This window comes from Balaenoptera ricei, chromosome 10, assembly GCF_028023285.1.
Source record: "Balaenoptera ricei isolate mBalRic1 chromosome 10, mBalRic1.hap2, whole genome shotgun sequence".
NCBI lineage: Eukaryota > Metazoa > Chordata > Mammalia > Artiodactyla > Balaenopteridae > Balaenoptera > Balaenoptera ricei.
Window position 1 is genome coordinate 3,109,261 of NC_082648.1, and position 27,823 is coordinate 3,137,083.

The 27,823-nt window shown below is 51.5% G+C and overlaps 2 protein-coding genes and 1 long non-coding RNA gene across 7 annotated transcripts in view; 2 read left to right on the plus strand and 1 right to left on the minus strand.

Moving 5' to 3' along the window:
* Positions 1-8,220, plus strand: part of TULP3 (TUB like protein 3) — a 46,453-nt gene extending 38,233 nt beyond the window's left edge. Inside the window, exons 6-12 of one of the 4 annotated variants that reach the window (XR_009505278.1) lie at positions 146-343; positions 2,676-2,788; positions 3,076-3,190; positions 5,100-5,198; positions 5,569-5,740; positions 6,305-6,557; positions 7,292-8,220. Coding sequence is in view for 3 of the 4 variants with exons in the window: in XM_059935120.1 (XP_059791103.1) it covers positions 146-343; positions 2,676-2,788; positions 3,076-3,190; positions 5,100-5,198; positions 5,569-5,740; positions 6,305-6,438 (831 nt within the window). In the remaining variant the exon portion in view is untranslated. Of the gene's footprint in view, positions 1-145; positions 344-2,675; positions 2,789-3,075; positions 3,191-3,375; positions 4,079-5,099; positions 5,199-5,568; positions 5,741-6,304 lie in introns of those variants that run through there. The other 3 variants (XM_059935120.1, XM_059935122.1, XM_059935121.1) reach the window with 3 other exon arrangements.
* A 4,050-nt stretch (positions 8,221-12,270) lies between these two features.
* On the minus strand, positions 12,271-16,796 carry LOC132372912 (uncharacterized). 2 transcript variants are annotated; one of them, XR_009505280.1, is made up of 4 exons: positions 16,140-16,796; positions 14,284-15,604; positions 13,736-13,945; positions 12,271-12,907 (listed from the first exon to the last, which is right to left on the minus strand). It is a non-coding gene; the product is annotated as an uncharacterized LOC132372912 (long non-coding RNA). The 2 variants fall into 2 exon arrangements; XR_009505279.1 differs by having other exon boundaries at positions 14,284-16,796.
* Positions 16,797-16,798: 2 nt separating this feature from the next.
* Positions 16,799-27,823, plus strand: part of TEAD4 (TEA domain transcription factor 4) — a gene marked incomplete at its 5' end in the record, with an annotated part of 71,936 nt that continues 60,911 nt past the window's right edge. Inside the window, 2 exons of the mRNA XM_059934930.1 lie at positions 16,799-17,023; positions 17,490-17,604. Of these exons, the coding sequence (XP_059790913.1) occupies positions 16,799-17,023; positions 17,490-17,604 (340 nt within the window). The remainder of the gene's footprint in view (positions 17,024-17,489; positions 17,605-27,823) is intronic.

The window sequence follows — 27,823 nt, forward strand, 5'->3', positions numbered from 1 at the left end:
TTCTCAGAGTTTTTCCCTACCTTGTCAGAAGACTGAAGACATACAGGTAAATCAGTAAGTGATTTTGTCCTTTCAGTGTTTCTCAAAGAGAATATGAGGTTTCCTGACCCAGCCTCCTAGTGCTCACGTGTGGCTGTTCTTTCAGGATGCAGGAGCTTCTGGAACTGCAGCCCAGCACGCTGACAGCCAGCTGGGAGAAATAGAGAATTTAGAGGGCTTCGCATACAGTCCTGCCCCTCGAGGTGTCGCAGTGAAGTGTCGGATAACTCGGGATAAAAAAGGAATGGATCGAGGGCTTTTCCCCACCTACTACATGCACTTGGAAAAGGACGAAAATCGCAAGGTATGAGAAGTGGGTCTTTTTTTCTTTTTTTTTGGCTGTGTCAGGTCTTAGTTGTGGCATGTGGGCTCCAGAGCGTGTGGGCTCAGTAGTTGAGGCACTGGGCTTAGTTGCCCCGAGGCATGTGGCATCTTAGTTCCCCGACCAGGGATCGAACCTGCATCCCCTGCATTGGAAGGTGGATTCTCAACCACTGGACCACCAGGGAGGTCCTGAGAAGGGGTTCTTAAGACAGATCTTGAGACAGAGGGAAGAGTGCTGTGGGCTGGGTCGTTGATGGTCTTACGATGGGGGGTGGGGATGGGGGAGCACCGGTATTCGACAGGAACTAGGTTGTACTTACTAGTTCCCAAGTGCTGTGTTCTCACTGTCTTCAAAGAGGTCATAGTCTAATAGTCAAAACCTACCCACCCCGCAAAGAGAAAGTTTTATCTAGAAGGTAAGAAGATGGAAGAGAATATTTGAATGTAATTATTTTTACCTCCATCCCTTTTGTGGGGTGGGGGGTTTCCAGTGTGCTCTTTGACTTTGATTTTGATTATGACAGTGTGGAAGAAAGAAGGGTTTAGGGAATAGGAGGAATTGGAAAAACAGAAAACATGCAAGTGGAATGTCTTGTTTTTCATCCTAGAAGTTCTAAGTTACTTTATACATAAATTTGAGGCAGTTAATACTTGCTAATGAACAATGTATTTTGTAATACCAGGTCTAAGTGGATGATTTTAAGAGCCTAGAAGTGAGATGATGATAATAGATATTAATGTTGTTATAACCACTGTCTACTGAGTGTTTACAGTTACCAGGTGTGTGCTAAATGCTTTATGTATGTTATTACCTAGAACCCTTATGACAACGCTGGAAGATAGGATTTCTTATCCCAGCTTAGGGAATGCCCCAAATCACACTAAGAAGTGGCAGAGCCAGATTCAAACCTGTATCTGTTTGATTCCAAAGTGCCCCCCCTCCCCTTAGTTGCTGCCGTCTCCTGCTTCCTTATTACGTCCAAGTCTAGGAGTGTTTGGGAAGGATGCATAAATACGACAGTATTCGTATCACTGACGTCACAGGAGTTTAGAACAACAACATACAAAATGCAGCGAGAAGCATCAGGAAAGCCGTTGCAGGGAGAATGGGAAGCACAGTGTCCACGGTCCTGCCTCTTCCAAAGGTGGAAAGACTCTTACTCATGAAATTGGATGAAGCTTTTTTAAAAAGTCACTGGAGGCTTTAGGGATAAAGTTGTAAATAATGATATGGAGAGTCAAGCTAGTGAATTTAGAAAAGTTGTGCAGTAGGGAAACCCTGATAGTGAATTCTGAGAAGCATTATGAGGATTAGAAAAAGTGATAAGGACCCAGAGATTGGTCTTCTCCCAGAAAACCCCAAATGGCAGGTACACTGGCTACGATAGGGCATGGAGGCCCCTCAGGGGCCCGAGGCCACAGAGCTCGCGGGGTCAGGGCCGGGGGCAAGGATCGGCTACCCCTCCCCCAGCTGGGCCGCCTGGTCAGGGCTCTGGAGGAGACCCGTCTCTTCTGCTCATCCATCCGGGAATCCGAGATGCCTGACTCTTCCCTGGGAGCGTCCCTCCTTCAAGGATGAGGTTTTGACAGTGATGCCTGAGCACAACCCGTTCTGCCCTGCGGCCCAGGGTCAAGGCGTTTGTTGCTCTTGGGGGTTGCAGTGGACAGATGCTGGTCTGGGTGTTCAGTGCTTCGAGGAGGTCGCCACTGCCGTCGTGAGGCCATCGTTCTGGCCAAGTTCTCCGTGGTCCTCATGTGGTGAGGCTACTGGGGGGACGGGATCGGCCAGCTCCAGGCCATCCCTGCAGGCTGGCCGGCCACTGTGGCTCCAGGCCGGTGCCTCTCATCCTGCCCCGGGACACTGGCGTCATGCCAGCCGCTGTGCCCGAGAAGCTGGTGCTGGCCGGCCTGGACGATGCTGCACCTTGGCCAGGGCTTGCACCGCTGCCCTGGGCAGCTTTGCCAAGGCCACCTTTGATGCTGTCTCCAAGACCTAGGCTGCCTCACCCCCGAGCTCTGGAGAGAGACCATGTTCACTGATGGTCCCTGTCAGGGGTTCACTGAGCGTCCTGTAATGACCCACACCAAGTCTCCATGCGGGAGACCCAGGCTCCAGCTGTGGCCACCACATCGTTTTTCTGCAAGAAAAGTTACAGTGCATTAAACCTGTTTAAAAAAAAAAAAAAGACCCAGAGATGGACTGCTTGGTACATGATAGGCAGTTGCTAAATATTTGCTAACTAAATAGGTAGGACAAACATGGCAGTTCTCTTGAGTGCAGTTTTTACTGAAAAATTTTTTTCCTTTTCTAGATATTTCTTCTTGCAGGTAGAAAGCGGAAAAAGAGCAAAACATCCAACTACCTTATCTCCACTGATCCAACAGATTTATCTCGTGAAGGGGAGAGTTATATTGGCAAACTCAGGTGAGAGCAGCCTTATATCCTGTCGTGCTCTTCTGATAGTTTGATTCCTGTAGTTTCAGAACAATCCATGTCGGTTTTACAATGAGCTGGTCGATGTCATCTAAAAAAATAAAGTTAATAGAAAGTCTAAGGCCCTTCCTTGTTTTAAGGCTAGATCTTTGAGAAAGTGATGATGACCCCTTGACCTTTGGAGAGTGGGCCGAGAGGCTGTCCCATACCTCTCCTAGCTTGTGTTTGTATGGGAGAAAAATACAGATCATTGTGGTGGCTTTTTCTCTTGATTCTAGGTCCAACCTCATGGGGACCAAGTTTACAGTTTATGACCATGGTGTTAGCCCGGCCAAGGCCCAGGGTCTGGTAGAAAAGGCCTGCATGCGGCAGGAGCTGGCCGCCGTCTGCTACGTGAGTGCCGCCCCCCGTTTCCTCAGCCTCCTGGCGTCCCAGCCCTGGGCTTGCAGTCCCCCTCCCAAGCTTGTTTCTGTATACTCAAGTTATTTATGAATTGCCAAGTTTAGCTGTATTTATTGTTTCAGCCGGCCCTCACTCATCTCCTCTTCTCTCTTCCCAATGCCGCCGTGTTAACGCAGGCCTTCGTTACCCCTTACCCGTTGGCTCGCGGGTACCGTAAATTGGAAGCCGGTCTCTGCTTTTCGCCCTCTCGACCTGGTTCATCCTGCACAGCCGCTGCTGAGCGGTCCAGCTGCAGCGGACACTGCCCTTCTCCTGCTCCACATCCTCTCAGGCTGCCCCTTGAGTCCAGAATCAAGCCTGGACACGGCACCTTTCCCTCCCGGCTCCCCGGCTGGCAGGCTCCCTGTGCGTTCCGGCATTCTAGCTGCTCCTCTCGTGCCTGTGCCCCACCTGAGAGCCTGCCCTTCCCCTCCTTGCCTCTGCCCGTCCACCAGGGTCGGCAGAGGGGTCTCTCCCGACACTAGATGTGCTTGCTGCTCCCCTCGGTTCCCCGCGCTTCCTCTACTGCCCCAGACTGCTGCTTCAGCACCATCCTTCTCTACCAGTTCGTAAAGTCCCAGTCACTGCTGTTTCCACGTGAACACGGACCTGGCGCGTAGTGGGCATGCGAAGTTGTGGAGTCAAAGAAGCAAGAAGGAATTAACCCGACTCAGTTGTTGCTTTGATCCCAAAGTCTCAACTTTCCATCAGTTGGAATTAATCTCATCACTTGATTCCCATGAGATTTTATCTAAGTGACTGAGAATCATTTGACTTAACACTTTATAATGTATAGATGTTTTCTCTTAGCTTCAGAATCAATTAAATATTTTAACTATGCATGACTTTGTGTGTGTGTATGTATATGAATACACATATATCCATGTATTTAATGTACTTATTTTATTCATATATAATCTGCCTGGTTTGACAGGCATTTGATTTTTTTTACCTCCAGATACAGGTCCTATTTAATTTAAACTGTAATTCTCACTCTATATCATATAGTGCCGTGTCCTCATTGGGAAATAGATATTTATTGAAGATGACAAAATTGGACAGTTTGCTCATAACTGTCTGAAATTTCACTTAAAGCTAAAGAGTAAGAGTAGGGTTTCAAGCCTATAGAGTGTTTTAAATTCAGATGTTCAAATTAGGTTTAAAAAGAGGAAACAGTCTTATTTTCCTGGTCTTGATTCTCCGTCTCTCTTTGTTTAACTACAGTTAAGTAATAGAATAGCGTTTAGTGCTCTCCACATTGTCCCCGTTTTACATGCCCAGGAGGGCCTTGCATTAAGAATGAGGTCTTGTATGCTTCCCTGATGGCGGAGTGGTTAAGAATCCATCTGCCAATGCAGGGGACACAGGTTCGAGCCCTGGTCCGGGAAGATCCCACGTGCTGCGGAGCAACTAAGCCCGTGCTCTAGAGCCCGCAAGCCACAACTACTGAGCCCACGCACTGCAACTACTGAGCCTGCACTCTAGAGCCTGCGAGCCACAACTGAGCCCACGTGCCACAACTACTGAAGCCCGTGTGCCTACAGCCCGTGCTCCACAACAAGAGAAGCCACCACAACGAGAAGCCCGCACACTGCAACGAAGAGTAGCCCCCGCTCGCCACAACTAGAGAAAGCTGCACGCAGCAATGAAGACACAACACAGCCATAAATAGATAGATAGATAGCAACGAAGACCCAACACAGCCATAAATAAATAGGTAGATAGATACAGCCATAAATAGATAGGTAGGTAGGTAGGTAGGTAGATAGAAAGAAAATGCATGGTATTAAAAAAAAAAAAAAAGAATGAGGCCTCGTCTTCATTTCTGTTTCAAGTTCCTGTTTATTTCCCTCTCTTCCAGGAAACAAATGTACTCGGATTTAAAGGCCCGAGGAAAATGTCTGTGATCATCCCCGGGATGAATATGAATCATGAACGAATCCCATTTCAGCCACGAAATGTAAGTAGGAGCTTATTTCATCAACAAAGGACTCTAGCGACAGGACTGCGATACAGGCAAGGTGAATAGAAAACAGTGTTGATTCCTCCCGAACCCAGCCTGGAGAGCGGCCCCCTCTTGCTCAGGAGAGCCAGCCCTCCAGACCCTCGGGGTAGGCGCCGTTGCTAACGTGGCTCATTTGCAGCCACTTGGTCTGCGAAGGGAAACGCTAAGTTATTCTGTAAGAATCCGACAGAGCCGGCTTAGTTTTGGCTCTGTTTCTGTTTTACTTTCTGAAACGGAGGAAGCAGGCCCCTGCTCTGCTTCGCACCTCACAGCCTTGAGGGCGAGCGGTTTGCGGTGGTCCTCAGCACACACTTCTCTCCTACAGGACCGCGAGAGCCTGCTTTCCAAGTGGCAGAACAGAGCCATGGAGAACCTGATCGAGCTGCACAACAAGTCGCCCGTCTGGAACGACGACACCCAGTCCTACGTCCTGAACTTCCACGGCCGGGTCACTCAGGCCTCTGTGAAGAACTTCCAGATAGTCCACGAAAACGACCGTAAGTCCCAGGAAGAGAGGTGTTCTGACAGGATGCGGAAATGAGCATTGCCCTTCATTGGTGGGAAGTTCTACTCAGGAGAGCATGATTTAAGAAAGAAAGGACGTCCTCGGAAGGCCAGAGCTACAGTCTTGCAGTCAGCCGTCTGAGCCGCTGAGCTGAGGCGGGCAGGAGCGTGTGAGAGGTCTCTTGTGGCAACCGGAGGAGTCCTGGGGGGGCTGCTCGGGGGGCAGAGGCCGAGGCCCTTCCTCAGGAAAAGTTCTTGCCCTTCCGGCCCCCTGGAGCTTGCGCTGCCCCCCACTTGCCCTTCCAGACCCCCCTCCGAGCTTGCGCTGCTCTGCCTCTTGCCCTTCCGGCCCCCCCCAGAGTTTGCGCTGCCCCCCCTTGCCCTTCTCTGCTGGTCCGGGCAGGGAGCCGAGTGGAGTCGCAGTAGAGCCTTGGTCGTGCTCGGCAGGCACTCTTGGTCAGGCCTCCTTCCATCTTTCTGAGGGTTTCCCATTTTAGAGACCTATTTGGAGGATGTCTTCCTTACCTCCTGACATCCTGATCTCTCTCTGCCTCTAGCGGACTACATAGTCATGCAGTTTGGACGCGTGGCCGACGATGTGTTCACCCTGGACTACAGCTACCCGCTGTGCGCGCTCCAGGCCTTCGCCATCGGGCTCTCCAGCTTCGACAGCAAGCTGGCCTGCGAATGACAGCCGGGCAGGCGCTGTGCTTTCTCTCTGCAGAGCTTTCTGGGGCACGTAGCCGCCGCCCTTGCGCTTGCCCAGGACACGGAGAGTGACAGGCCCCCCTTTTGGAATGGTCCCTGAAAGTATGTATGTAGATGTGCACACGTGTGTGTACACATATACGTACACACACACCCCTTCTCGGGGTCTCACAGCCCTGGTCAGGGGTTACAGCTTGACTCGGGTGAGAGACTGTCCAGAGCTCGCGGTGACTGTGACGTCACCGCCCAGTGGTCAGAGTCCCGTTCTTGGAAACTTGCAGCCAGAAGCAGCTTCTCACACTCCAGTACTTGGGTCTCTTTTTTTGCAGAACTTTTCAGAGAGGGACATTCCCTGAATTACCTTTAGTCTCCAGGTCTGCAGAGTTTTTCTGTAAGTGGGCGGCGGGCCGGTCCCGGCTGCAGGGTGTCTCTGCCCGCTTTGGGCTTGGCCATCTTCCAGAACGGCCGTGTCGTGAGAGCACCTGAGTGGGGACGGTGCCTCCAGGAAGTGCAGGCCTGCAGGTCGGATCTGAAGCAGCACCCGGCCTCATCCGCTGTGACGTAGCCTTGTATTTGCTTTGGCCACGGTGGTTTCCAGAGTGTCATTTACCGTTGGTGACCATTCCTCACCCACGGGGGGGGGGGGGGCCCTGGGAGAAGCGCTCCTCTTTGCCGTCTCTGTGGGGGAGCGTGGCGCCACCGTCCCTCAGCTCGGGAGGCACCGTGTCACGGTCCCCCTTCCCTTAGGGCCGGCCGGCTGGCTGCAGTCTCAGAGTGGCTCTGGCCCAGTTTGCGATCAGTGATGCGAGCAATTTACGTACTTGTCTTAATCGCAGGGTAGGCTGGAAGCATAACCTCTAGAGGTGGCCTTGTCTGCTTACGACTGAGAGGGATTTGACAGAGGCCTTCACCGTCTTCAGCCCAGGAGTGCGTCCCCGCTGGGTTACTGTGGAGCCGTTAGTGCAGACGCACCTGTAGCCCACGTGGGAGGAGAGAGAACAGTGTGTGTGGAACCTGCCGTTGTCACTGCCCAGAGGGGCGAGGACAGGGCCTGGCTGGCAGAGCTTGGGCCTCTTCTTGGCTTAAGTGTCGTCAGCCCCTGAGGCCTGGTTCATCCTTGGCGGAGCACGTCCTGTCACTTTTCCTCACAGCTCGTAAGAGTTTTGCTAAGTCGTTCAGATTGTTAGCCTCTCCCCAAGTCACATGACTGCTGCTAGTTCCCGGCCTCCGCGTGCATCCAGGAACACCGTGAGCTCTGCGTTGGCGTTGGTCACCTTCCAGGCCTCGTGCGCCAAGCTGTCTGCCCGCCTGGGGCCAGGCATCGGCGGCTTTCGCTTCGTCCCGTCCCTTCTGTGGACTTACTTTCTGTCCCTGCTCCACATCAAATAGCAGCGGGAAGGGAAGAGACCCGGGGGATGGGCAGACCCGCGGCTCACCCCACGGGTAAGTCCCACCCGCTCTGCCCTGACACGGCTGCTTCCCCTCAAGTGCCTCACTCCTCAGGTGCCCGCCAGGCCCGCGGGACCACCGACCTGACACTGAAAATGGAAGGCTGTTCACGTGTCTCCTGTTGGAGAATATGAAGTGTCTGGGGAAGGGGGGCCGGGGGCACTGGACCTGACCCTGCTTCCTCCTGCCCGCTCTGGCGCAGACACATACCCCAGCTTCATGTCCCTCCTGCTTGAGTGTGCAGGTGATCGGTCTTACATGAATCATATTTATATCTTTTGTATGCTACAGAAGTAAAAAAGGATTTATATAAAAACGTGAGTGTTGCCATTCTTCTTTCAGACTCCTGTCCCTCGCATGCCTCCTACCATCATGTTCTGTCACAGTAATTCCATCGCTTGGCAACAGTTCTTTGAAGCCAAGTGGGTATCACCGAAGTTTTCATCCAGGTAGAGCAGGGTCTGCAGACTCAGGGATCTGCGTCCTGGAGACTGTAGACTCACCGTGTGTGCGGCGCTGAGAGTGTCCTGGGCAGGTGACGGAGCTGAGGCTGAGCAGGGGTGCCAGAGGGCAGCCGCCTGCACCGGTCAGCCGCCTGCACCGGTCAGCCTCCTGGGTCAGCTGCATTGGTGTTGCTTCCTGATTCAGCCGCAGAGCAAATTAAATACCTGATAGTGACAGGGACCCCACGTCTTACCTCTAAGTGTTCACATTTAAATCTTCCTTGTACGGACAAGTTGAGAAAAGTGTGTTCACAGGTCTTGCTGAGGCCTTCCTGCTCTCGGTGTCACGGGGATGGACGAGTGGTGTGGAAGGAGGCGGGAAGAGCCCAAAGAGCAGGACGAGAGCCGGAGTCGGTCTGATTTCTGTGGCTTGGCTTCTCTTCCACGTGATTCTTTATGGCCAAACAGGTTATTTGCAACACAGTTTTATGCACTTCTCAGTGGCCAGGAATATCGATGGTCGTTGATACGAAAGACACCAGCAAGTGGTGTTTCAACGTCTAAACAGGACGGCAAAAAGCTCTTTTTGATTAGAAGGTTAGTAGGTGAGAAAAAGGAATGAATGAGAATCAATTCCCTTCCTTTCTGTTTCTTTCTCTTTTTTGGCTTGTGGGATGTTAATTCCCCAGTCAGGGATGGAACCCATGCCCCCTGCATTGGGAGTGCGGAGCCCTAACCACTGGACCGCCAGGGAATTCCCAATTCCCTTCCTTTAGACAGCAGCACGGGTGCAGAAATAAAGTGACGGTTCAACTCAGAGTCCCTGGGTTCTGGCCCTTTTCCTGCCAGTGATTTGCCAACGTGCGCCCTCTGGAGATGGAGAGGTTTTGAGTTACCTGATCTCCTGTTCCTGAGTGATAAGAGTGCTGGCAGCCACCCGGAATTCCCAGTGTGTTTTGGATCGAGGTCTCTGCTTCTCTCCTGGACAGCTACGTGCTGTTCGTAGCTGGAGAGGCCTGGGGAGGAGCCCCTGGAGGCTGGAGCTAAGGGCCTAGAGAGGGGAGACTGGAATGGCGGGAGCGCGCCCCGGGGGAAGGCGTGGCCGCGCTGAGGAAGCCGCCCCTCCCAACCGCTGGCTGCATCTTGCTGCACAGAGAAAACTTGGGGGCGTTGCGAGCTGCCCCCCTCCGCGGAGTGTCTCCTGCCCGTGTGCTCGCGCCACGTGTGCCACGCCTCCAGCCCCTGGTCCTCCTAAACTTCCCCACGTAGACCCCCCGCCGGGGGCTCGCCCAGGACTGGTTAGATTCTGCCCCGCCCCTCACATTTCTTGGCCAGGTGCATGTGGGCTAGTTTTGCCCCCTCTCCCCGGTTCGGTCTCCTAGCTATTGTAGTCAGTGTACTCTTCACAGGTCCTACCTACTCTTCCCTCTCCAAAAACCGGGGGTGCGGACATGGGGATGCCGCGGTCAGTGCGGTTTTCAGGCAAGCTCTCCCGAAACCGCGGGCCGCTCCCTGGCACCACCTACTGACCCAGGGGGCACATTACAAGTGCATTAACACATGCGCGCAGGTTCTGAAACCCAGATGAGGCGACTTCACAGTGGACCCTGTTGTCATGACTCTCTTGAAGGTCTGGGAACAGTAGCATTTGTGGAGTGTAGAAAGTGGAGGAATTCCAGGCAGAACGCGTGGGCTCTGGCCCCAAATGCCTAGGCATTTGGTGTAGGAGAGGGGCAAATATCAATATTATCATTTTTATTAATGTTGTTTTAAAATGGGATAATGCATTTTGGTTGACTTTTTTAGCCATGCAGTTACGCAAAATGGTTTATAAATGCTCATAAAGCAATTTAAGGTGGTTTTCCAGGGACTCTGGTGAGAGGAAAGAAAAACAGCATGGCTTTACTGGGTAACTAAACATACCCTGCGTTCTGGTCTCAGGCCTGAGCCTACCTCACCTTCCTTACTTTGTACCCATCTCTCCTTTCCTACTTGAAGGGACAGCCTAGGCAAAACAAACAAACAAAGCAAAACAACAAGAAAAGTAGCCCTGATGTTAATGGAAGTTTCTGAAATATTTCAAATATGAAAGGGGCCTCCGTGATTTTCTCCGGCTCTGCCAGGTCCTTTGGTCCATCAGGCCCAAGCTCCTTTGCACAGGGCAAGGCTGAGGCCCAGGAGGCCGGGTGCAATAAGAGTGTGCCACGTAGAGGGTAGAGCTGGTGGGCCAGGGTGGCAGTGGGACTTTTCCTGGTCTGTTCCAACCTTTTATTACACATTTTGGTATAATATAGTGCTTCTCAAGCCTCCGGGTTTTAACATCTGGTTAAGCACTATCTACCCAGATTCCGTCCCTTGAGATTTTCAAGGCCTCCAAGAATAATCAGTAGTTCTCTCTCTCTTCCGTAGTCTGGGGGCAGGAAGGTCAGGAAGGAAGGATGGTCTGAGACGAAAGGAGGGTGACAGGCAGAGGGGGGCTGGCAATTAGATCAAGATTTTAAGAGTGGGTTTAAATGCAATTTTTAGGCTACTGACGCATGCTCAGGACAGACTCCATCAGGGTAAGATACAAGGATGTCCCTAAAAAATACGTCCTGATTTTGCCTTTGGTCAGTCTCCTGTGATTCTGTATCAGAGAGAGAGAGAGATACAGATTTTAAATAGTAATAATTTAATATTATTTAAAACACTTTTTAAGATTATACAATTAAAGCCTCCTCCCATATCTGTCCCCTTCTTGTTTCCCTTGCCCTGTACTCTTATAGTTGACCACTTTTAGTTTCCAGTGTATCTTTCCAGTATTTCTTTATGCAAAAATAAAAATGTATTTGTAATTTCCCACTCTTTGTGCACAAAAGGTAGCATACTATATACTTGGTTCAGTAGCTTGCTTTTTTGTTTTTTCCTTTGGCCGTGCCATGTGGCACGTGGGATCTTGGTTCCCCGACCAGGGATGAAGCCCCCACCCCTGCAGTGTCTTAACCACTTAACCCCACGACTTAACCCCACGAGTCTTAACCACTGGACCGCCAGGGAATGCCCACACTTTTATTCTTGGTGTCTCCACAGTCCTCAGTTCTCCCCTTCGCTCCGCAAGTGTTATCTACCTGCCCGCCAAGCATCTCCTTTTGGATGGTCGACAGCTGTGCTCTCCAACACCATCGCCACTAGTCACATGGAACTATTAAAGTTCATTAAAATTCAGTCAACTAGCTGCATTTCAAGGGCTCAGTAGCCATATGTGGCTCGTGCCTACCATACTGGACAGCATGGATAAAGAACACTTCATCATTCCAGAATGTTCTGTCGGAGAACGTGGGTCCACAGAAATCTCAACTTTGGGTTCCGAAAATGTAACCCTCTTCTCACCAGGTGTCATTCCCTGGGGAAGTTGTGCTTGTCCAACTTCCCCATTAGAATGTCAGTAGCTTGGGGGCAGGGCTGTGACATTTCTGTTCATCCCTAGCGCCGCCTACCTGGCATGGTGCCAAGGACATCACACATGCTCAGTCAACGTGGGATGGAAACATGAGTGATAGGAGGCTGAGGCCCAGACTCTAAGGGTCCCCAAGGTCATAATTAGTATCGGCCGAGCTGTTGTTTGAACCGGATTAGTTTAATTCCCCAGTAGGGACATAATATGACTTATGTTAACTTTCATTTTCAGAATTTTGTATCAGAGTCACTGAAAATGAAACTTTTAACAATTAGGCTGGAGGAAGCCTTCCCCCCATTTGATTTTTTTCCAGGAAGCTCCTGGATATCCGGATCCTAAAGACCCCCTGGGACCCTCAGAGAAATTCTGAGAACTGTACAGAGAAGCCTTCACCCTCTGGGCTCCAGAAACCAAGAGTTTTGTGTCAGTCTGGAAATACACTGAATTAGTTTGCTTGGGCTGCCATAACAAAGTACCACAGACTGGGTGGCTTGAACAGAAATTTATTTCTCACAGTTCTGGAGGCTAGAAGTCCAAGATCAAAGTGTAGGCAGGTTTGGTTTCTCCTGAGGCCTCTCTCCGTGGCCTACAGATGGCCATCCTCTCCCTGTGTCCCCTGTGAGAAGTCTGTGTCCTAATCTCTCTTATAAGGAGGATTAGGATGGGCCCTAATCCAGGCAGATTGGATTTTTAACTTAATCATTTTAACTTAATCACCTCTGTAAAGACATCTCCAGATCCAGTCACATTCTGAGGCACTGGGGATTAGGACTTCAACATAAGGAACTGGGGGGTGGGATGAGGAGGACAAGTCAGCCCCTAGCACACACTGCCCCCTAGATGCTAGACCTGGAGTCTATTCTTGTCCACATTTCTCTTGGATGAAGAGATAACAGAATTAATATGATGCTTTTCAAGTCACAGACCGCTTTTATTCTATAGATGAAATGAAAGACTCCAGCTTTGATAAAGGTCGGTCTGTTTTGTCCTTCAAAACACAAGATGCAGTTCAGGTGGTATGGAGTGAAGAGTCTTCTTAAGGGAAAAAAAGCAAATAGAGGGAATTCCGTGGCGGTCCAGTGCTTAGGACTGCGCTTTCACTGCCGGGGGCGTGGGTTCAATCCCTGGTCAGCAAGCCGTGTGGCACAGCCGGAAAAAGAAAGAAAGAAGGAAAGAAAGAAAGAAATACAGCGTGCATGGGTTGAAAAGAATAGGACCTGCAGTTACAGTGACCATACCCCCAGCACCGAGTCAGCCGCATCCTACTTTTGAAGCCCAGGAAGAGGGAGCATGCTTTGGGGATATTTCAAAAGCAATATATTTCCTTTTACCTAAAGCCTAGGAAATAATCCTTCCTGGATTCTGCCCTTGTTAACTTCTTATTAGGCTATTAAATCCAGTTGTGGGTGTTGGTTTTTTTTTAAGATGTGGAAAAATTAGGGCAGGGTTAGATATATAGTTCCAGTCACATCCCACCCCTTACCCCCCCAATTATAAAAGAAGTACAAGTTTGTTATAGAAAATAGAGAACAAAAAATGAGAAAGAGGAGCTTCCCTGGTGGTGCAGTGGTTAAGAATCTGCCTGCCAATGCAGGGGACATGGGTTCGAGCCCTGGTCTGGGAAGATCCCACATGCTGTGGAGCAACTAAGCCCGTGCGCCACAACTACTGAGCCTGCGCTCTAGAGCCCGTGAGCCACAACTGCTGAGCCCGCGTGCCACAACTACTGAAGCCCGTGCGCCTAGAGCCTTGCTCCACAACAAGAGAAGCCACCGCAATGAGAAGCCTGCGCACTGCAACGAAGAGTAGCCCCCTCTCGCAGCAACTAGAGAAAGCCTATGTGCAGCAACGAAGACCCAACGCAGCCAAAAATAAATAAATTAAATTAAAAATTGATTTTTAAAAAATGAGAAAGAAGGTCCCTTAATCTTCAACCTGTCAGAGATACTCACTGTAAGATACTTTTCCATTTATTTTTCAAAAGCAGGACACAGCATTGTAAATCAGCTATACTCTAATATAAGATAAAAATTAAAAAACAAACAAACAGGATTGGGACTTCCCTGGCTGTCCCGTGGTTAGAACTCCGTGCTTCCACTGCAGGGGGTATGGGTTCGGTCCCTGGTGGGGGAACTAAGATCCCGCATGCCGCACGGTGTGGCCTAAATAAATAAATAAATAAAACAGGACCATCCTGTACACACTGTTTTTAAAATCCGCTTTTCCACTTATTATGTCATGCACACTTGTCTGGTTTATTTTTTAAAATCTTATTAATCACTCTAAAGAATTCTATCACACGGATGTGGCTGAATTTGTTTAATAGGGTATCATATGGATAATTTAACTATAACCATGTAGGTTGAAAACAATTTATTAAAGGAATGGAAATAATACCAAACGACACATGATAAAAGTAATTAATATGATTTTTGACTTTGATTTTGGAGAATAAACAACACAAATAGCCACCACACATCAAACCCAGCTCTGACCACACCTGTGCCGTCTTCTTTCCGCACAACTTTTGTGAAGCTCGACCAGGATCCATTTGTGGGTCCGGGTAAGGTGGCTGGGATCACGAGGAGGTGAGGTGAGGTGAGGTGTGGATTTTATGGTGTAATTTGAGGGGAGCCATGTGCATCTCTCTAGCTCTATCCAGACATGAAATATTTCCACCAAGAGATTCATTCCTGAAGGTCAACAAATGAGTCCTGTCTCTTGAGAAATGTAAATACCCCTGAAAGGGCAGGCATGTGTGTAAAATCACAGTCTGTCTTTCACCTTTGGGACTTCTAAGAACTTTCCTTTATCCAGAATGACCACAACAGCTTGGGAACGGGAGATTCCTGAAGGCACAGAGCTCTCTATAAGCCTGTGGGAGGCTGAGGTTCTGATCCTTTATGGTCTTGGATAGTTAGGGTCTGGAGGGAATAAGCCAGTCTGATCTCCAAATACCCTCTCAGCAGTGTGTGCTGAGTGGGCTGCCCGAAGGCTGCTTTCCTGTCTCCAAGGGACTCCGTCCTACCTTCCTCCCACCCCTCTGAGTCCAGCTGGACTGACCTTCCAATCCAACATAGTCCTCTCTTTGTTTGAGTTCTTATCTTTGTTAATGGTACCACCAATCGTTCAGCTGTCAAAGCTCAGTGATTTTTGTCTCCTCTCTCACCTCACAGCCAACTTAGTCACCATTTCTGTTGATTTTGCTTCTGGACTATTTCCTGGACCCCTTCCCTCATCCTCAGCCTCAGGACCACTACCCTGACTCTCCAATCCAGCCCTAACACCTGCAGTCTAGTCGAGGGGGGTCTTTCTGATGGAGGTGCCGATTATGTCACACTTGTGTCTCAAGGGCCCTTTGGATGCCCCCTCTTCAGCACGGGATACAGTGATCTTCACAACTGGCACCGCTGTTGTAATCCATCCTCCCCGCCTCCTGTTCTCCAGCCACACCAGCTTACTAGACTTTTCCTAAACTCCCCTCGTGTACAGGCTACCAGCCTTAGTGAGTCTTCCAGACTCAATTCAGCGAACTCTCATTTATCCTTCAAGAGCTAGAGCACGTCGCCTCTGCAACTTGGATTTCACTGTGCATTCCCTTGGGTTCCCCTATGGTGCTCAAAGCTCACGGACACAACAGATGGTTGTTACACTAAGTAGCCAGTGCTTACCGTTTGTGCGTCATTCGGTGCCTGCACACTGTCCTGCGCTGCAGACTTTTCATGTGGACGAGGTGTGACCAAGCCCTGACGTGAAGCATCATTTAACAAGCAGACCAGAATTTATATCCAAATGAGACCTGCTTCCTTCAAAGTCTTCACCTTAAGAGATTGGATACTTTGTCCAGTGATACTGTGATCACTCAAAACACCTTTGGAACACCTCTCTTGGAAACAACTTCAGCATTTATAGCACTTTCAAGATCCTCTGTGGTAGTAGGTTTCTGTTTTTTTTTGGTTTTTTTTTTTTTTTTTTTTTTGGTTTTAACTTAACATTTATTAGGCATTTATCTATCCCAGGCACCAAGCTGGAGCTGGGTGAAAGATAAGATAAATTGGACATTTACTGTGTCTCCAAGTAAGTTTCTGTTTGGTAAGGGAGATAAGATCTGGACCCCAGGACAACACAGGGTTAAGAGATAAGGCTGAGGTTGGATCTGATTTTTGGAAAAGGGCAGAAGTCCTTTGGTTTCAACTTCCCAACAAGGTGGATGACAGAGGTATGTGATTACACCCTGCATTAAGCCAGTGTGTTCTGAAGACTTCCAAACAGAAGCCCAGTGATACAGCCCAAATGCGATACCGTGACCTCCACAACTGGCACCGCTGTTGTAATCCATCACGAGACTAAACCCACCTGGCGTGTTTAAGACCCAGACTCCCCACTTTCTGGCGATGCTCCTCCACAGACCGAGTCTTCCCAGCTAAATGGCAAGCTCTGAGAGGGCAGGTGCTGAGGCCTTATCCTTCACTATTTTCACAGTGTCCGGTGGGCGCATAACAGATGCGGGATTAGGGTTAGACGCGTCTCCTGCCGCGCCACACGCCCGTCACTTCTGGCATCCTCTCCCCACGTGCGCCGCTCTCCCCGGTGACAGCGTCGCAGGTCAGCGCTGGGCGGAAGGGAACGCCTGAAAGGAACGTGCGGGGAGGGCACGCGTGTGCGCGCGGAGCTCCTGCGTCCTGGGCCCGGGAGCGGGGTCCCCGGTGGGCACCGCAGGGAAGGGAGCAGCTGCCCGCGCGCCGGACGTCCGCCCTCGCCCGTCCTTTCGCGGCCGGCGCGGAGGGAGAGGCGTGCTGGCGGCCGGGCGCGAGGCCAGAGGCCGGCCCGCGGGTCAGGGGGAAGGGTTCCGGCCTCGGCCGAGAGCGGGGGGCTGGCCAGGACCGGCGGGAAGCCGGGCCAGGGGAGGAGGAAGAGAGTCTGAGCCGAGATCAAAGGGGAAGCACGTGTGCGGGGCGGCGGCCGAAGCCGGAGCAGGACGCCGAGGTCGCAGCCTACAGTCCCCGCGGCCGCCCCCCGCCGGCGCCGCCCGCCCCGCGCCCGCGGCCCCTCCCCGCGTCCCAGTCTCCTCCCCGAGGGCTCGGGGCCGGGCCGCCACTCCCTCCAGCTCCCGCCCTCGGCCGCGCGCATCTCATTCCAGCCCTCATTCCTCACATTCCAGGCTTCCTCCTTTCAAACCCCAGGCCGGGGGCGGGGAGGGCCCGCAGCTCCCGGCTCCGCCGTGCGGCCGCGTCCCCCAGGTGAGTGGCCCCGCCGCCGCGCCCCTCTGCCGCTCCCCGGGCGCTCTCTTCTTCCGGCCTTGGACCTGCGCTCCGGGCCCGCCGTCCCCCCCTCTCCCGTCTCCCCTCTCCCACTTCCCTCCCTTCCGCCCTCCTGCGCGCGCTCGGTTCCCCCGGCTCCCTTCCTCTCCCGTTGACTCACCCCGCCAGGAATAGGGATCGCCCGTGCTTTCCCGTCAGTCCCCTTCTGGGAAAACTCCTCCCTCCGCGAGCCCCGCTCCGCCCCGCTCCGCGCACCGGCTACAGCGCGCCGGACCCCGCGCACCGACTACCGCGCACCGAGTACCGCGCGCCGGGCGCGGCGAGCTGGGCTCGGGACGGCGCGGGGTCGGCCCCGTCCCGCGACCCGCCTTCCTCCCCGCCCAGCGGATCTGCCCCGGGTCCGGAGCCCGGGTCTCCGCTCGCTGACCCCGCGTCGTCCCTGCAGCGCCCTCGCCGGCCTCCCGGGACCTCAGCGGAGCCGCGGCTGGAAGAGCGGCGCCGGGGCGGACTCCGCGGGACTGGCCCGGCGCGCCCGCCCACCTCCCCGCACCCTGGGACCGGTAAGGCGGCGGCGCGGGAGGAGCTCTCACCCAGGACCGGACTGGGTGGCGAGTCGGGCACGTGGAGGCGCGCGGACCGCAGGGCCGTGGTGGGCGAGAGGGCCGGGGTGGGGGGGGGGGGAAGGGGAGCGCGCGGAGCCGAAAGGACCGGAGGCGGAGCCGAGGACGCCGGCGGCAGGAGAGACCCGGCACCCGCGCCTCTTTTCTGCTGGGCGCTTCTCGGGCTCGGAAGGAGAGCCCTGGAGGTGGGTGCCCTGGCGGTTTGCAGTGCCGAGGCTTTGCGAGAGCGGAGGGGACCTCCGCAAAAGGTCCCCGCTCCCCAGGGCTTGAGAAGCTTGGTGCGTTCTACGCTGGGGACCAGCGAGTCTGGGGAGCAGAGCTCCCAGACCCCGAAGCGGATATTTCCCCGGCGGGTGGGCCGACCCGGGACTCGCGCCTCCGTGCACTCGTGTGTCAGGGGGTTCGGGCCAGACCCGGAGGGTAAGTGATGAGTTCACGTGGCGTCTGGCTGTCCTGTCTCCTTAGCTTCGAGTGTATGTGAGGGTGACACCGGCTCACAGATGACTCACCTGGCTTCCAGGAGTCGGATTTGTTTGTGTCGAACGGGAGCGCGTTTCCACTCGCTAAGAGTGCCGTTTTTCTGAGAGCTGAGTGTCCCTGAGGACTTGCGAGATGCCGCGTCTCTCAGTGTGCGTTTTCCCCGCGAGGATGTTGTTCCTGGGCGGGACTGTCCTTGCTCCCTGCCGAAGCGGGGGCAGGAGACAGTGTCCCTGGTGGTGTGTGTACGGGAGTAGTTGGCTGTGGGAGTGTGCGGCCCCCAGGCTCCACTCGCCCTGGACCCGCGGAGCTGGAAGGAAGCTGTCCACACCTGCCTCTTCCAGGCAGCTGTCTTTCTAGGGAGGTCGGTTTTGTTCTGCCTGGGCAGAAAGTTAAGGGAAGTTGAGATTCTTGTCTTTCCGTGACAGTAGTGAGATTTGGGGATGTTTGTGGGGTTGGACCCCCGAGAAAGAGACCGTTTTGAATCTTGAGATTTGTGTAAACAGTGCTTTTATTTTACTTATTTATTTTTAACTTTTAAAAAATTTTATGCAATTTTTAGAGGCAACTTTCCATTTCCAGTTACAACAAAATATGGGCTATATTCCCTGTGTTGTACAACACATCCTTGTAGCCTATGGTACACTCAATAGTTTGTACCTCCCCTCCCCCGCCCCTAAATTGCGCCGCCCCCTCCCCACTGGTAACCACCAGTTTGCTCATATCTATAACTGTGAGTCCTCTTCTTTTTTGTTATATTCACTAGTTTTGTTGTTTAAGTTCCACATGTAAGTGATATCACACAGTATTTGTCTAGACAGTGCTTTTAAATTTGGCCCCAAGAACAAGGAGGAATCGAACTACTTTCTCCTGGTCCAGCTCTCCTTAGAACTGCCGGGGCAGTCAAATGGAAGAATCCTCCTCCTTGAAGACTTGCTAGACCAGGAGGCACTGTCCTGAGCATTGCAAAGATGCTTTGGTGCCAGCCTGGGAGGGAAGGCCGCCTCTGATTTGCCGGTTGACCTGTGAGGAGAACCTTGTGGGTATCTCTGTTTCCCCATCTCTTCCTTTCTGCTTTGCTTTCTGTTTTCTCTCCATTGGGGTTTCACCATGTGAAACATTTTAGAGGAGGGAGCTGGGTAGGGCGAGAGCCACGATGCCCAGGAGATTGGCCGCAGTGTGAGATTGACAGCACGTGGTGGGGATGGGTGGGGGGAACGCAGGCCGACCCCTTATCGAGTTCTTTCTTCATTCTCACAGCCAGATGCTGTGGGCATAATGTTTATGGCTTCTTGAAAGGAAGGGACCAGACACTGCCAGGGGGTGGGGACTCGCCGCCCCTCCTCCACGCACCCTGAGGACACAGGTGTGCTGCTGGGGGCCACCTCCCCCCTCACCGGCTCAGGCCGGGTGTGGGTGGGGCTTCGAGGGCGTCTGGTCTAAAGATGGAGTAGAGCGGGTTCAGGTTTGGGGTCACACGTACCAGGGTATAAATCCTGACACTTACTCGCTACCTTTAAGTCTTCAGGCTCGGTTTCCTGATGAGTAATATGGGAGGAGTTCATTAGTATCTATCGGAAAAGTTGGTGGTGAAAATTCAGTGTTTGCAGAGCACCTCGCACCGTGCCTGGCACAGCCAGAGGCGCAGCAGCCAGTGTTTCCTAAGCCTGTTTCAGCATAGAACCCCTTTTTTCCTGGGAACTTCTCTGAACACCCTTTGCTAAACCCTGCCCTGCCATTCATGTTTATTTAGCCAGATGGCTTGAGCGCTTTGGGCCCTACAGGCTTCTTCCCTCAGACTTAGGAACCAGGGTCGCTAGTGGCCCAGGTGGAGGTGGGAGCCCGGCTTTGTCACCGCAGAGCACAGGGTCTCCAACTCCTATGTTCTAATTACCGTTTTGCCTTGACCCCAGGGTGAACTTGCTGAACATTAGTGAACTCTAATGTCAGCACCTAACTCGCTCATTTTAAAGATGAGGAGCAGCCACTACAGAGAACAGTATGGAGCTTCCTTAAAAAACTAAAAATATATGGTCCAGCAATCCCATTCCTGGCATATATCCAGAGAAAACTGTAATTCGAAATGATACATGTACCCCAGTGCTCATAGCAGCACTATTTACAATAGCCAAGACATGGAAGCAACTTAAATGTCCATTGACAGATGAATGGATAGAGAAGATGTATATATATATATATATATATACACAGTGGAATACTACTCAGCCATAAAAAAAGAATGAAATAATGCCATTTGCAGCAACATGGATGGACCTGGAGATTATCATGCTAAGTGAAGTTAAGTCAGGCAGAGAAAGACAAATACCATATGATATCACTTATATGTGGAATCTAAAAAATGGTACAAAAGAACTTATTTACAAAACAGGAATAGACTCACAGACATAGAAAACAAACTTACGCTTACCAAAGGGGAAGGGGGTGGGGGAGGGATAAATTAGGAGTTTGGGATTAGCAGATATACACTGCTATATATAAAATAGATAAACAACAGGACCTGCTGTATAGCACAGGGAACTATATTCAGTATCTTGTAGTAACCTATAATGGAAGAAAATCTAAAAAAGAATATATATACACACACACACAAAATAACTGAATCACTCTGCTGTACACCTGAAACTAATACAACGTTGTAAATGTCAACTATAGTTCAATAAAAATTTTAAAAATAATAAAAATAAAGATGGGAAACTGAAGCCCTGGTGGGACAGTAGCTTGCTTAAGGTCGCACAGCTGGTGAGTGGCACAGCTGGGACTGGAGTCCACCCTGGTCCATTCTGGTCCATTCTGTCTCCTGCGCCGTCTCCTGCTCTGTGGGTCCCAATGCCCAGACTCCTGGCCACCTTCGTCTAACAGGCGTGGAGGCTGGCGCACTGTGCCTGGGGATGTCTCCCATCTTGTGGCTCAAAGTCGTTGGGGCAGAAATACTCCCCTCCTTCCAGCAGAAAGTGCAGAACCCTGGAATCTGAGAATGACCTCTGGAAGGGGCGGGGCCCTCAAGGGGTCTTTAAAATGCACCCTCCTTTCTCCTCGAGGGTCTGCTGGTGGAGAAGGGTCCCCCTGTGTTTCCAGGTCCCCTGGGATGCAGTGCCACAGCCTCCATGTGCTTCCAGCCCGGTCTTGCACTGGTGACTGTCACAGAGCCATCCCTATCTGAGGCTCCTGTCCCTCTTCCCAGCGGCAGTGGAGGACGTGGTCGCCCCGTGCCTTCCTGCAGCCGATGTCAGGCCCGGGTTGCCTGCCTTCCTTTGCCCCCTGTGACCCTTTGCTGGCAGGAGTTGGGACCACAGCTCCCTTTAAGGCTCTGAAACTGTAGCTGAACAGCTGCTGTCCGGGGGGGCCCCCCCCCTTCCCCTAGGGTGTGACCAGTTCAGGGGCCCAGGTGGAGGTGGGGCAGGGCTGAGTAGCCAGGCACAGTCTCCAGCTCCTAGGCTCTCATTCCAGCTTTGCCTTGACCGCTTCTGAAATGACAGTTCTTCGCACGCTTTTGGTTTTTCCGTGTAGATACTAGGGATATGGGCTTGGAGCCCTCAGCTGGAGCGACTGGCCCTTTGGGAGCATTTCCACCAGAATCCCAGCCCCCAAGGGCCTTGCCCAACATCCTCCGGCCTTCAATACATCAGGAAGATGGGCCCGGCTCCCTGCAGTGTGGACTGCTGAGGGTGGGCGGGCCCCCATGGGTGGGGACTCGGCTTCCTTTGACCCAAACTTCACACGAACAATAGACTTCAGAGGAGTCACCAGGGGCAGGAAATGGGAGCTGTGCTGAGGCTGGGTGACCCTCGTGGGGGAGGGGATGCATATCCGGCCTGAAGGAAAGGCAGGGTGTTGGGGGCAGTGCAAAGGGCACTGGGGAGGGGCCGGTGACACACAGGGTGGGCCTCTCCTCTGCAGGGGCCCTGTTGACTCAGAGAAGCCTGAGCTGCTGAAGCCCATCCTCTGGCTGAACCCTCTGCTTTGTCTTCTCAGCCGAGGTGTCCCAGTGTCTGCTGGTCTGGCCCACCCCTGCCAGAACTGCGCTCCGTTCCCTCCAGCCCCCGAGATGTTTGCGTGAATCGTCCCGGCCAGGATAAAAGACCGGTCTTGTTCCTCTCCGGCTGATGGCCATCTTGGCGTTGAGCCTTGAGTAATAATAGTTGACTGGGCCGTGGGCAGAGCTCCAGGTGGGGAAGCAGCCGGCCTGGGTCAGCTGGACAACAGAAAGGGATTTTTCTGAGCTACAGTCAGAGCAGGAGGATGACAGGGACAGGCTGGGGGGGCAGCTGGCGTCTCCAACGTGAAGCGCCCTTACCACGCCCTCATCTTTGTCAGGGAAGAGCAGACCTGTGAGAGGGCTAAGGCCAGCCTTGGACGAGGTGCGTTGGACCACACTTAAGTCGCTTTTCCTGAGCTCAGGCGGCCAGATTCTCACAGGTCGTGTTTTGGGGACCTGAGAGAAGCTTCTGGGGTCTGGGAAGAGGTGAGGACGGCAGGGTAACAAATGCTGTCCTGGTTCATCTCTTCAAGGGGGCAAGACCGGGGTCCTGAAATGGCCGGCTGGTAAGCTTCTTATCCATCCCTGGCCAAATTCCAGGTCAGATATTTGAACATACAGTCTGTGGGGACATCAGAAATGAAGTTGAGGTAACTAGTAGCCAACATGGGTTCACTCTACCAAGTCGTGGGAAAATCACCTAATTTGGGTTCAGGAGAATTGAGTGTGTTCTGGCTGATGGCAGCAGTAAGATGGATTTGTAGCCGGTGGAAAGACCACTCTGGGTACTGAGCTCACGTCACCCTGGGGTGAGGTCCCTAGTGATATATGTCACATCTTTTTTGGCTTTGTCCTCTATCAGTTCTGTACATGTTTAGGATAACAAGCCTATTGGATGACAGAACCAGGATTCAAAATCATTTCAATTGACTAGAATGCTGAGATTAAGCAGAACCCTGAAATTAAAATAAATTTTCAGTTAAGATTAATACATGCTCATTATAGAACACCAGGAAAATAAAGAAATATATAAAGGAGAAAATAAAATGGTACATAGTGCCACAACTCAGGGATGAGTACCGTTAATATTTTGGTATATGTCCCTCCAAACTTGTGTTCATGCAAGTCTATATATTTTAACATAATTGCAATTATACTCTATTCTGTTTTTTTTAACTACTCTATACTATAGAGTGAGTATATAAATTATTGAAAACCGTAATTTTAAGGATCTGAATAATATTACATCATATGACAATACCTTATTTAACTGTGCTGTACTGGACTTTTAAAAAAAATTGTTCTCAATTTTTAGCCATTCAAAATAACTTGACATCTAGCAATATTAAACATGTCTTCTTATCTCAAGATGAAACCTAAAAAGTTTACGTGTAAAATCCTGCATTTAAGTTCAGAATATCAATTATATAGAATAGGAACTTGCTGTCCATTCTTGGGGGGAAAAAAAAACTTGGGGTTTTTGGTTGATGAAGGAAGGGGAAGGGAAATGAGCATTTATTAAGTGCCCACTGGATGCCAGGCGTTATTCTAAACATCTCTCTCGACATCTCTCTTTTAATCTTCACAGCAGCCCTGTGAGATGGGGTTTGTTATTATTTTTTTAACCTCTCCTTTACAGAGGAGGAAGAAGCTACATGGAGATGAATGGTGGGTTGGAGTTTGTACCCGGGTCCGCCACGCGCTTCCCTGTGGGCCCTGTGGTGTGCGGAGCCTGCGTCAGAAAGGCTTGAGTCCAGTGCAGTGCTCCGGCCACACTGGGAGCCTCCTCTGGTTTTGGAGGGTGGACACACTGGACCTAGGAAGTACTGAGCTTCGAGCATCTCAGCTGAGTTTGGAGCCGGGGTGGGTGCTGGCATTTCTCTCCCAGGAGGCGGCCCTCCTTGCAGGAAAAACAGATCCATCCGTCATTTCAGGAGGCAGGACCAGGTGGAACTACACAGAATTTCTGTTTCTGCGCAGAACTGGTTAGGGATGCTTCGCCGGACGTCTCTGCGCTGGATGGGAGGTGGGATCAGATGACCTCTGGGGCCTCTGCCTCCCCCTTATGGTCCTGGCCTCAGTTTCTCCACATGTGGCAGGTGGGGACCCCACTAGGCGAGGAGGGAGGTGTTTTCCCACTTTGACCCTCGGGGAGATCCATCCTGCCGGAGGTGAGGCTGAGAGATGTGGGGGAAGGAGCAGTGTCCCAGCGGGTGGAAGATGCAGCACGGGGAGGTGTGGGCGGCATTGCTTGGCCCGCATCACCCTTGTGCAAGCTGAGTGGACGGGCGTCAGGGTCAGGGGAAGATGCCCCGGCGTCGGGTAGCGGCTGCGAGTACGGACTCCAGAGCCGATGCTGTCCGCTGGGAATGTGAAATTGAACCGTGAGCTGGGAGCCACGTTTAAGAGGCGAAAAGAAACTAGTCAAATGAATTTTTTTTTTTTTTTTAGTTTTTTTTTTTAACATCTTTATTGGAGTATAATTGCTTTACAATGGTGTGTTAGTTTCTGCTTTATAACAAAGTGAATCAGTTATATATATACATATGTCCCCATATCTCTTCCCTCTTGCAAAATGAATTTTTTTTTAACTTTTTATTTTACATTGGAGTATAGTTGATTAACAATGTTGTGATAGTTTCAGGTGTACAGCACAGTGATTCAGTTATGCATTTTCCCATTAGGTTGTTAACATAATATTGAGCAGAGTTCCCTGTGCTATACAGTAGGTCCTTGTTGGTTATCCATTTTAAATATAGCCGTGTGTACGTGTCAATCCCAAACTCCCTAACTGTCCCTTCCCCCTACCCTTCCCTAGTGAAATGAATTTTAATAATATTTTCTATTAAACTACAGTGTCTAAAATATTATCGCTTAACGTGTAATCAATAGTAAAACAATATTAATGAGATAGTTTACATTGTTTTTCATAAAAAGGGTTGGGATCCAGCCCGTGTTTTAACTCAACGGCACGTCTCTGTTGCACCGGCCACGCTTCAAGTGCCCACTAGCCGTGGCCAGTGTTTGGACAGTAGAGGTTCACAGCCAGCCTGCCTGCCTGGGTTTGAAGCCCCTACCTGCTGCTCTTCAGCTATGTGGCCTTGGGCAAGTTTCCAGGCTGCAGTGTGTCTTATTTTCCCCTTTATTTTTTATTTGGCCGAGCCACGCGGTTTGCGGGATCTTAGTTCCTGACCAGGGATCCAACCCACGCCCCCTGCAGTGGAAGCGTGGAGTCCTAACCACTGGACCGCCAGGGAAGTCGCTTATTTTCCCCTCTTATTAATGGGGGCAATACTAATAACAGTGCCAACCCCATACAGTTGATGTGAAGATTAAATTAGGCAATATCTGTAAAGTGCTTGGTTTCTTTGCCTGGCACATATTAAACACTGTATAAGTGTTTATCAGGTAAATGACCTATAACTGGTCCTTAACCCCTGGAGAGGCAGTGCTGTGCTTGGGAAAGTCCAGCCACAGAGGGGCCCCGTGGCCCCTGGGGGTCCCTGCCGGCGCCTGTAGTTCTACAGAGTGAAATGGATTCAGATCAGATGGGCTGATCGGTTGTTGCTGCACAGAGGGCCACCTCCTGGGAGAGAAATGCCAGCCCCCGATGATGGGACAGGGTCCTGTCTCTCAACAGGTGTGTCCTGAGCCTCTGTCTCCTCGGGGCTCGGAGCTGTGCTTCGTGGCAAGGAGGAAGAAAAGCGTCCTGGAAAATCGCGTGACCTCGTGTTGACTTGGAGGTTTGAGTGCTTCCGACACCGCCCGCGGAGCTCCGTCAGCCGCAGCAGCGCCAGCTCTCCTTGGCATCAGCCCCCTCTGCTTGCACCTGCCCTCAGTGGTCACAGAGCACCCACGGTGTGCCCGGTGTGTGCCAGGTGCAGCAGGGGTCACGTGGCAAGTGCTCAAGGAGCGTGCGATCTAGCAGGGGAGACGGACTGAGTAGCGAACGCTGAGAGCCTGCGGGGTGCAAGAAGGGCTAATGAGAAGCACAGACAAAGGACTTCCCTGGCGGTCCAGGGGTTAGGGCTCCGTGCTTCCACTGTGGGGGGCACGGGATCCATCCCTGGTTGGGGAACTAAGATCCCCGTGCTGCACGGTGCGGCCACAAAAGAAAGAAAGAAAGAAAGAAAGAAAGAAGGAAAGAAGAAGCAGCAGCAGCAGCACAGGCAAGTGCGGAGGGGATGCCTGGTAAAGAGGATTCATCCTGAAGGGGCTGGGAGCAGTCAGGGAAGGCTTCATGGAAGAAGAGGCACTTGAGCTGGCTTTGAAGGATGTTAGGTTTTTGACAGCTGAGTGTGTACATGTGTAAGAGGGGCAGAGAGAAGGAGAGAGGGAGGAAGGAAGAGGGCAGGAGAAATATCTGTGAGAAGAGAGAAAAAGTAGTGATTTCAGGGCTGTGGGCATGAAATGACTAGAGGAGGGACTTTATGAACACGGTCAATTTTCCGGGCACTCTGGGTAGAATAAGGAGGACTTGTTAAAAGTTTCGTTTTAAATTTACATGCAGCCGAGTTTACTCCTTGTGATGGGTAGTCCTATGAGCTTTGACAGATGCACGGAGTTGGGTGGTCGCCACCATGGTCAGGGTCCACAACCGACCATCTCCCCAGACGGTTCCTCAATGCTGCAGTCCCTTCGCCCCATGCCCACCCTGCCCTCCGCGATCTGTTCTCACTGCTGTGGTCTTGCCTTTTCTAGAACGTCAGGTGAAAGCATACAGTGTGTAGCTTTGGGCTCTGCTGACTTCACTCAGCAGAATGCCCCCTTCGACCAGGTGGTGTGTGGGTCAGAAGTTAGTTCCCTTTCATTGCTGAGTCATAAGGACCCCGTTATAGGGAATTTTCTGGCGGTCCAGTGGTTAGGACTCCAAGCTTCCACGTCAGGGGGCACAGATTCCTGGTTGGGGAACTGAGATCCTGCATGCCATGTGATGTGGCCCCAAAATAAAAAATACAAAATAAAGTAAGGACCCCGTTATATGGCGTCCCACAGTGTGCTTGGCCGTTTGCTGGTTGAAGGACTTTGGGGTGGTTTCCAGACCTTGATGATTTTGTAAAGCTGCTGTCGTCACTGGTGTGCAGGTTTTTGTGCAAACACAGGTCTCCATTTCTCTTGGATAAATACCTAGGAGTGGGATTGCTGGGTCACATGGTACGTGTATGTTTAAAGCTTTAAGAAACTGCCAAACTGTTTTCCCACGTGTACCGTTTGGCATTTCTCCCGGCAGAGCGTCAGAGTTCCATCACTTGGTATCTTCAGCAGCACCTGGTGTTGTCAGGTTTCTTTCTGTTTTGTTTGTGCCATCCGCGTAGGTGTGTAGTAGAATCTCCCTGAGGTTTTAATTTGCATTTCCTTGATGGCTACCATGTGGAACATCCTTTCGGGTGCTTATTTGCCATTCATACAACTTCTTTGGTGAGATGTATGTCCAAATCCTTTGCCTATTTTTTTCATTTGATTGTTTTGTTATGAGAGTTCTTTAATATTCTGGATACAAGTCCCCTGTCAGACGTGTGATTTACAAATTTTGGGGAAATTCACTTAAGGAGAAAATCTCCAAAAGAAGATGCTGGGTGTGGGGTAAGAGTTTGGTGTCCTAAGCCTTGGCCTTTCTTCAGGGCAAAGGTGGGACCGGGTTGAGGTGGGAGATGGGGGTCCCCTAGAGAAAGACCTACGGAAAAG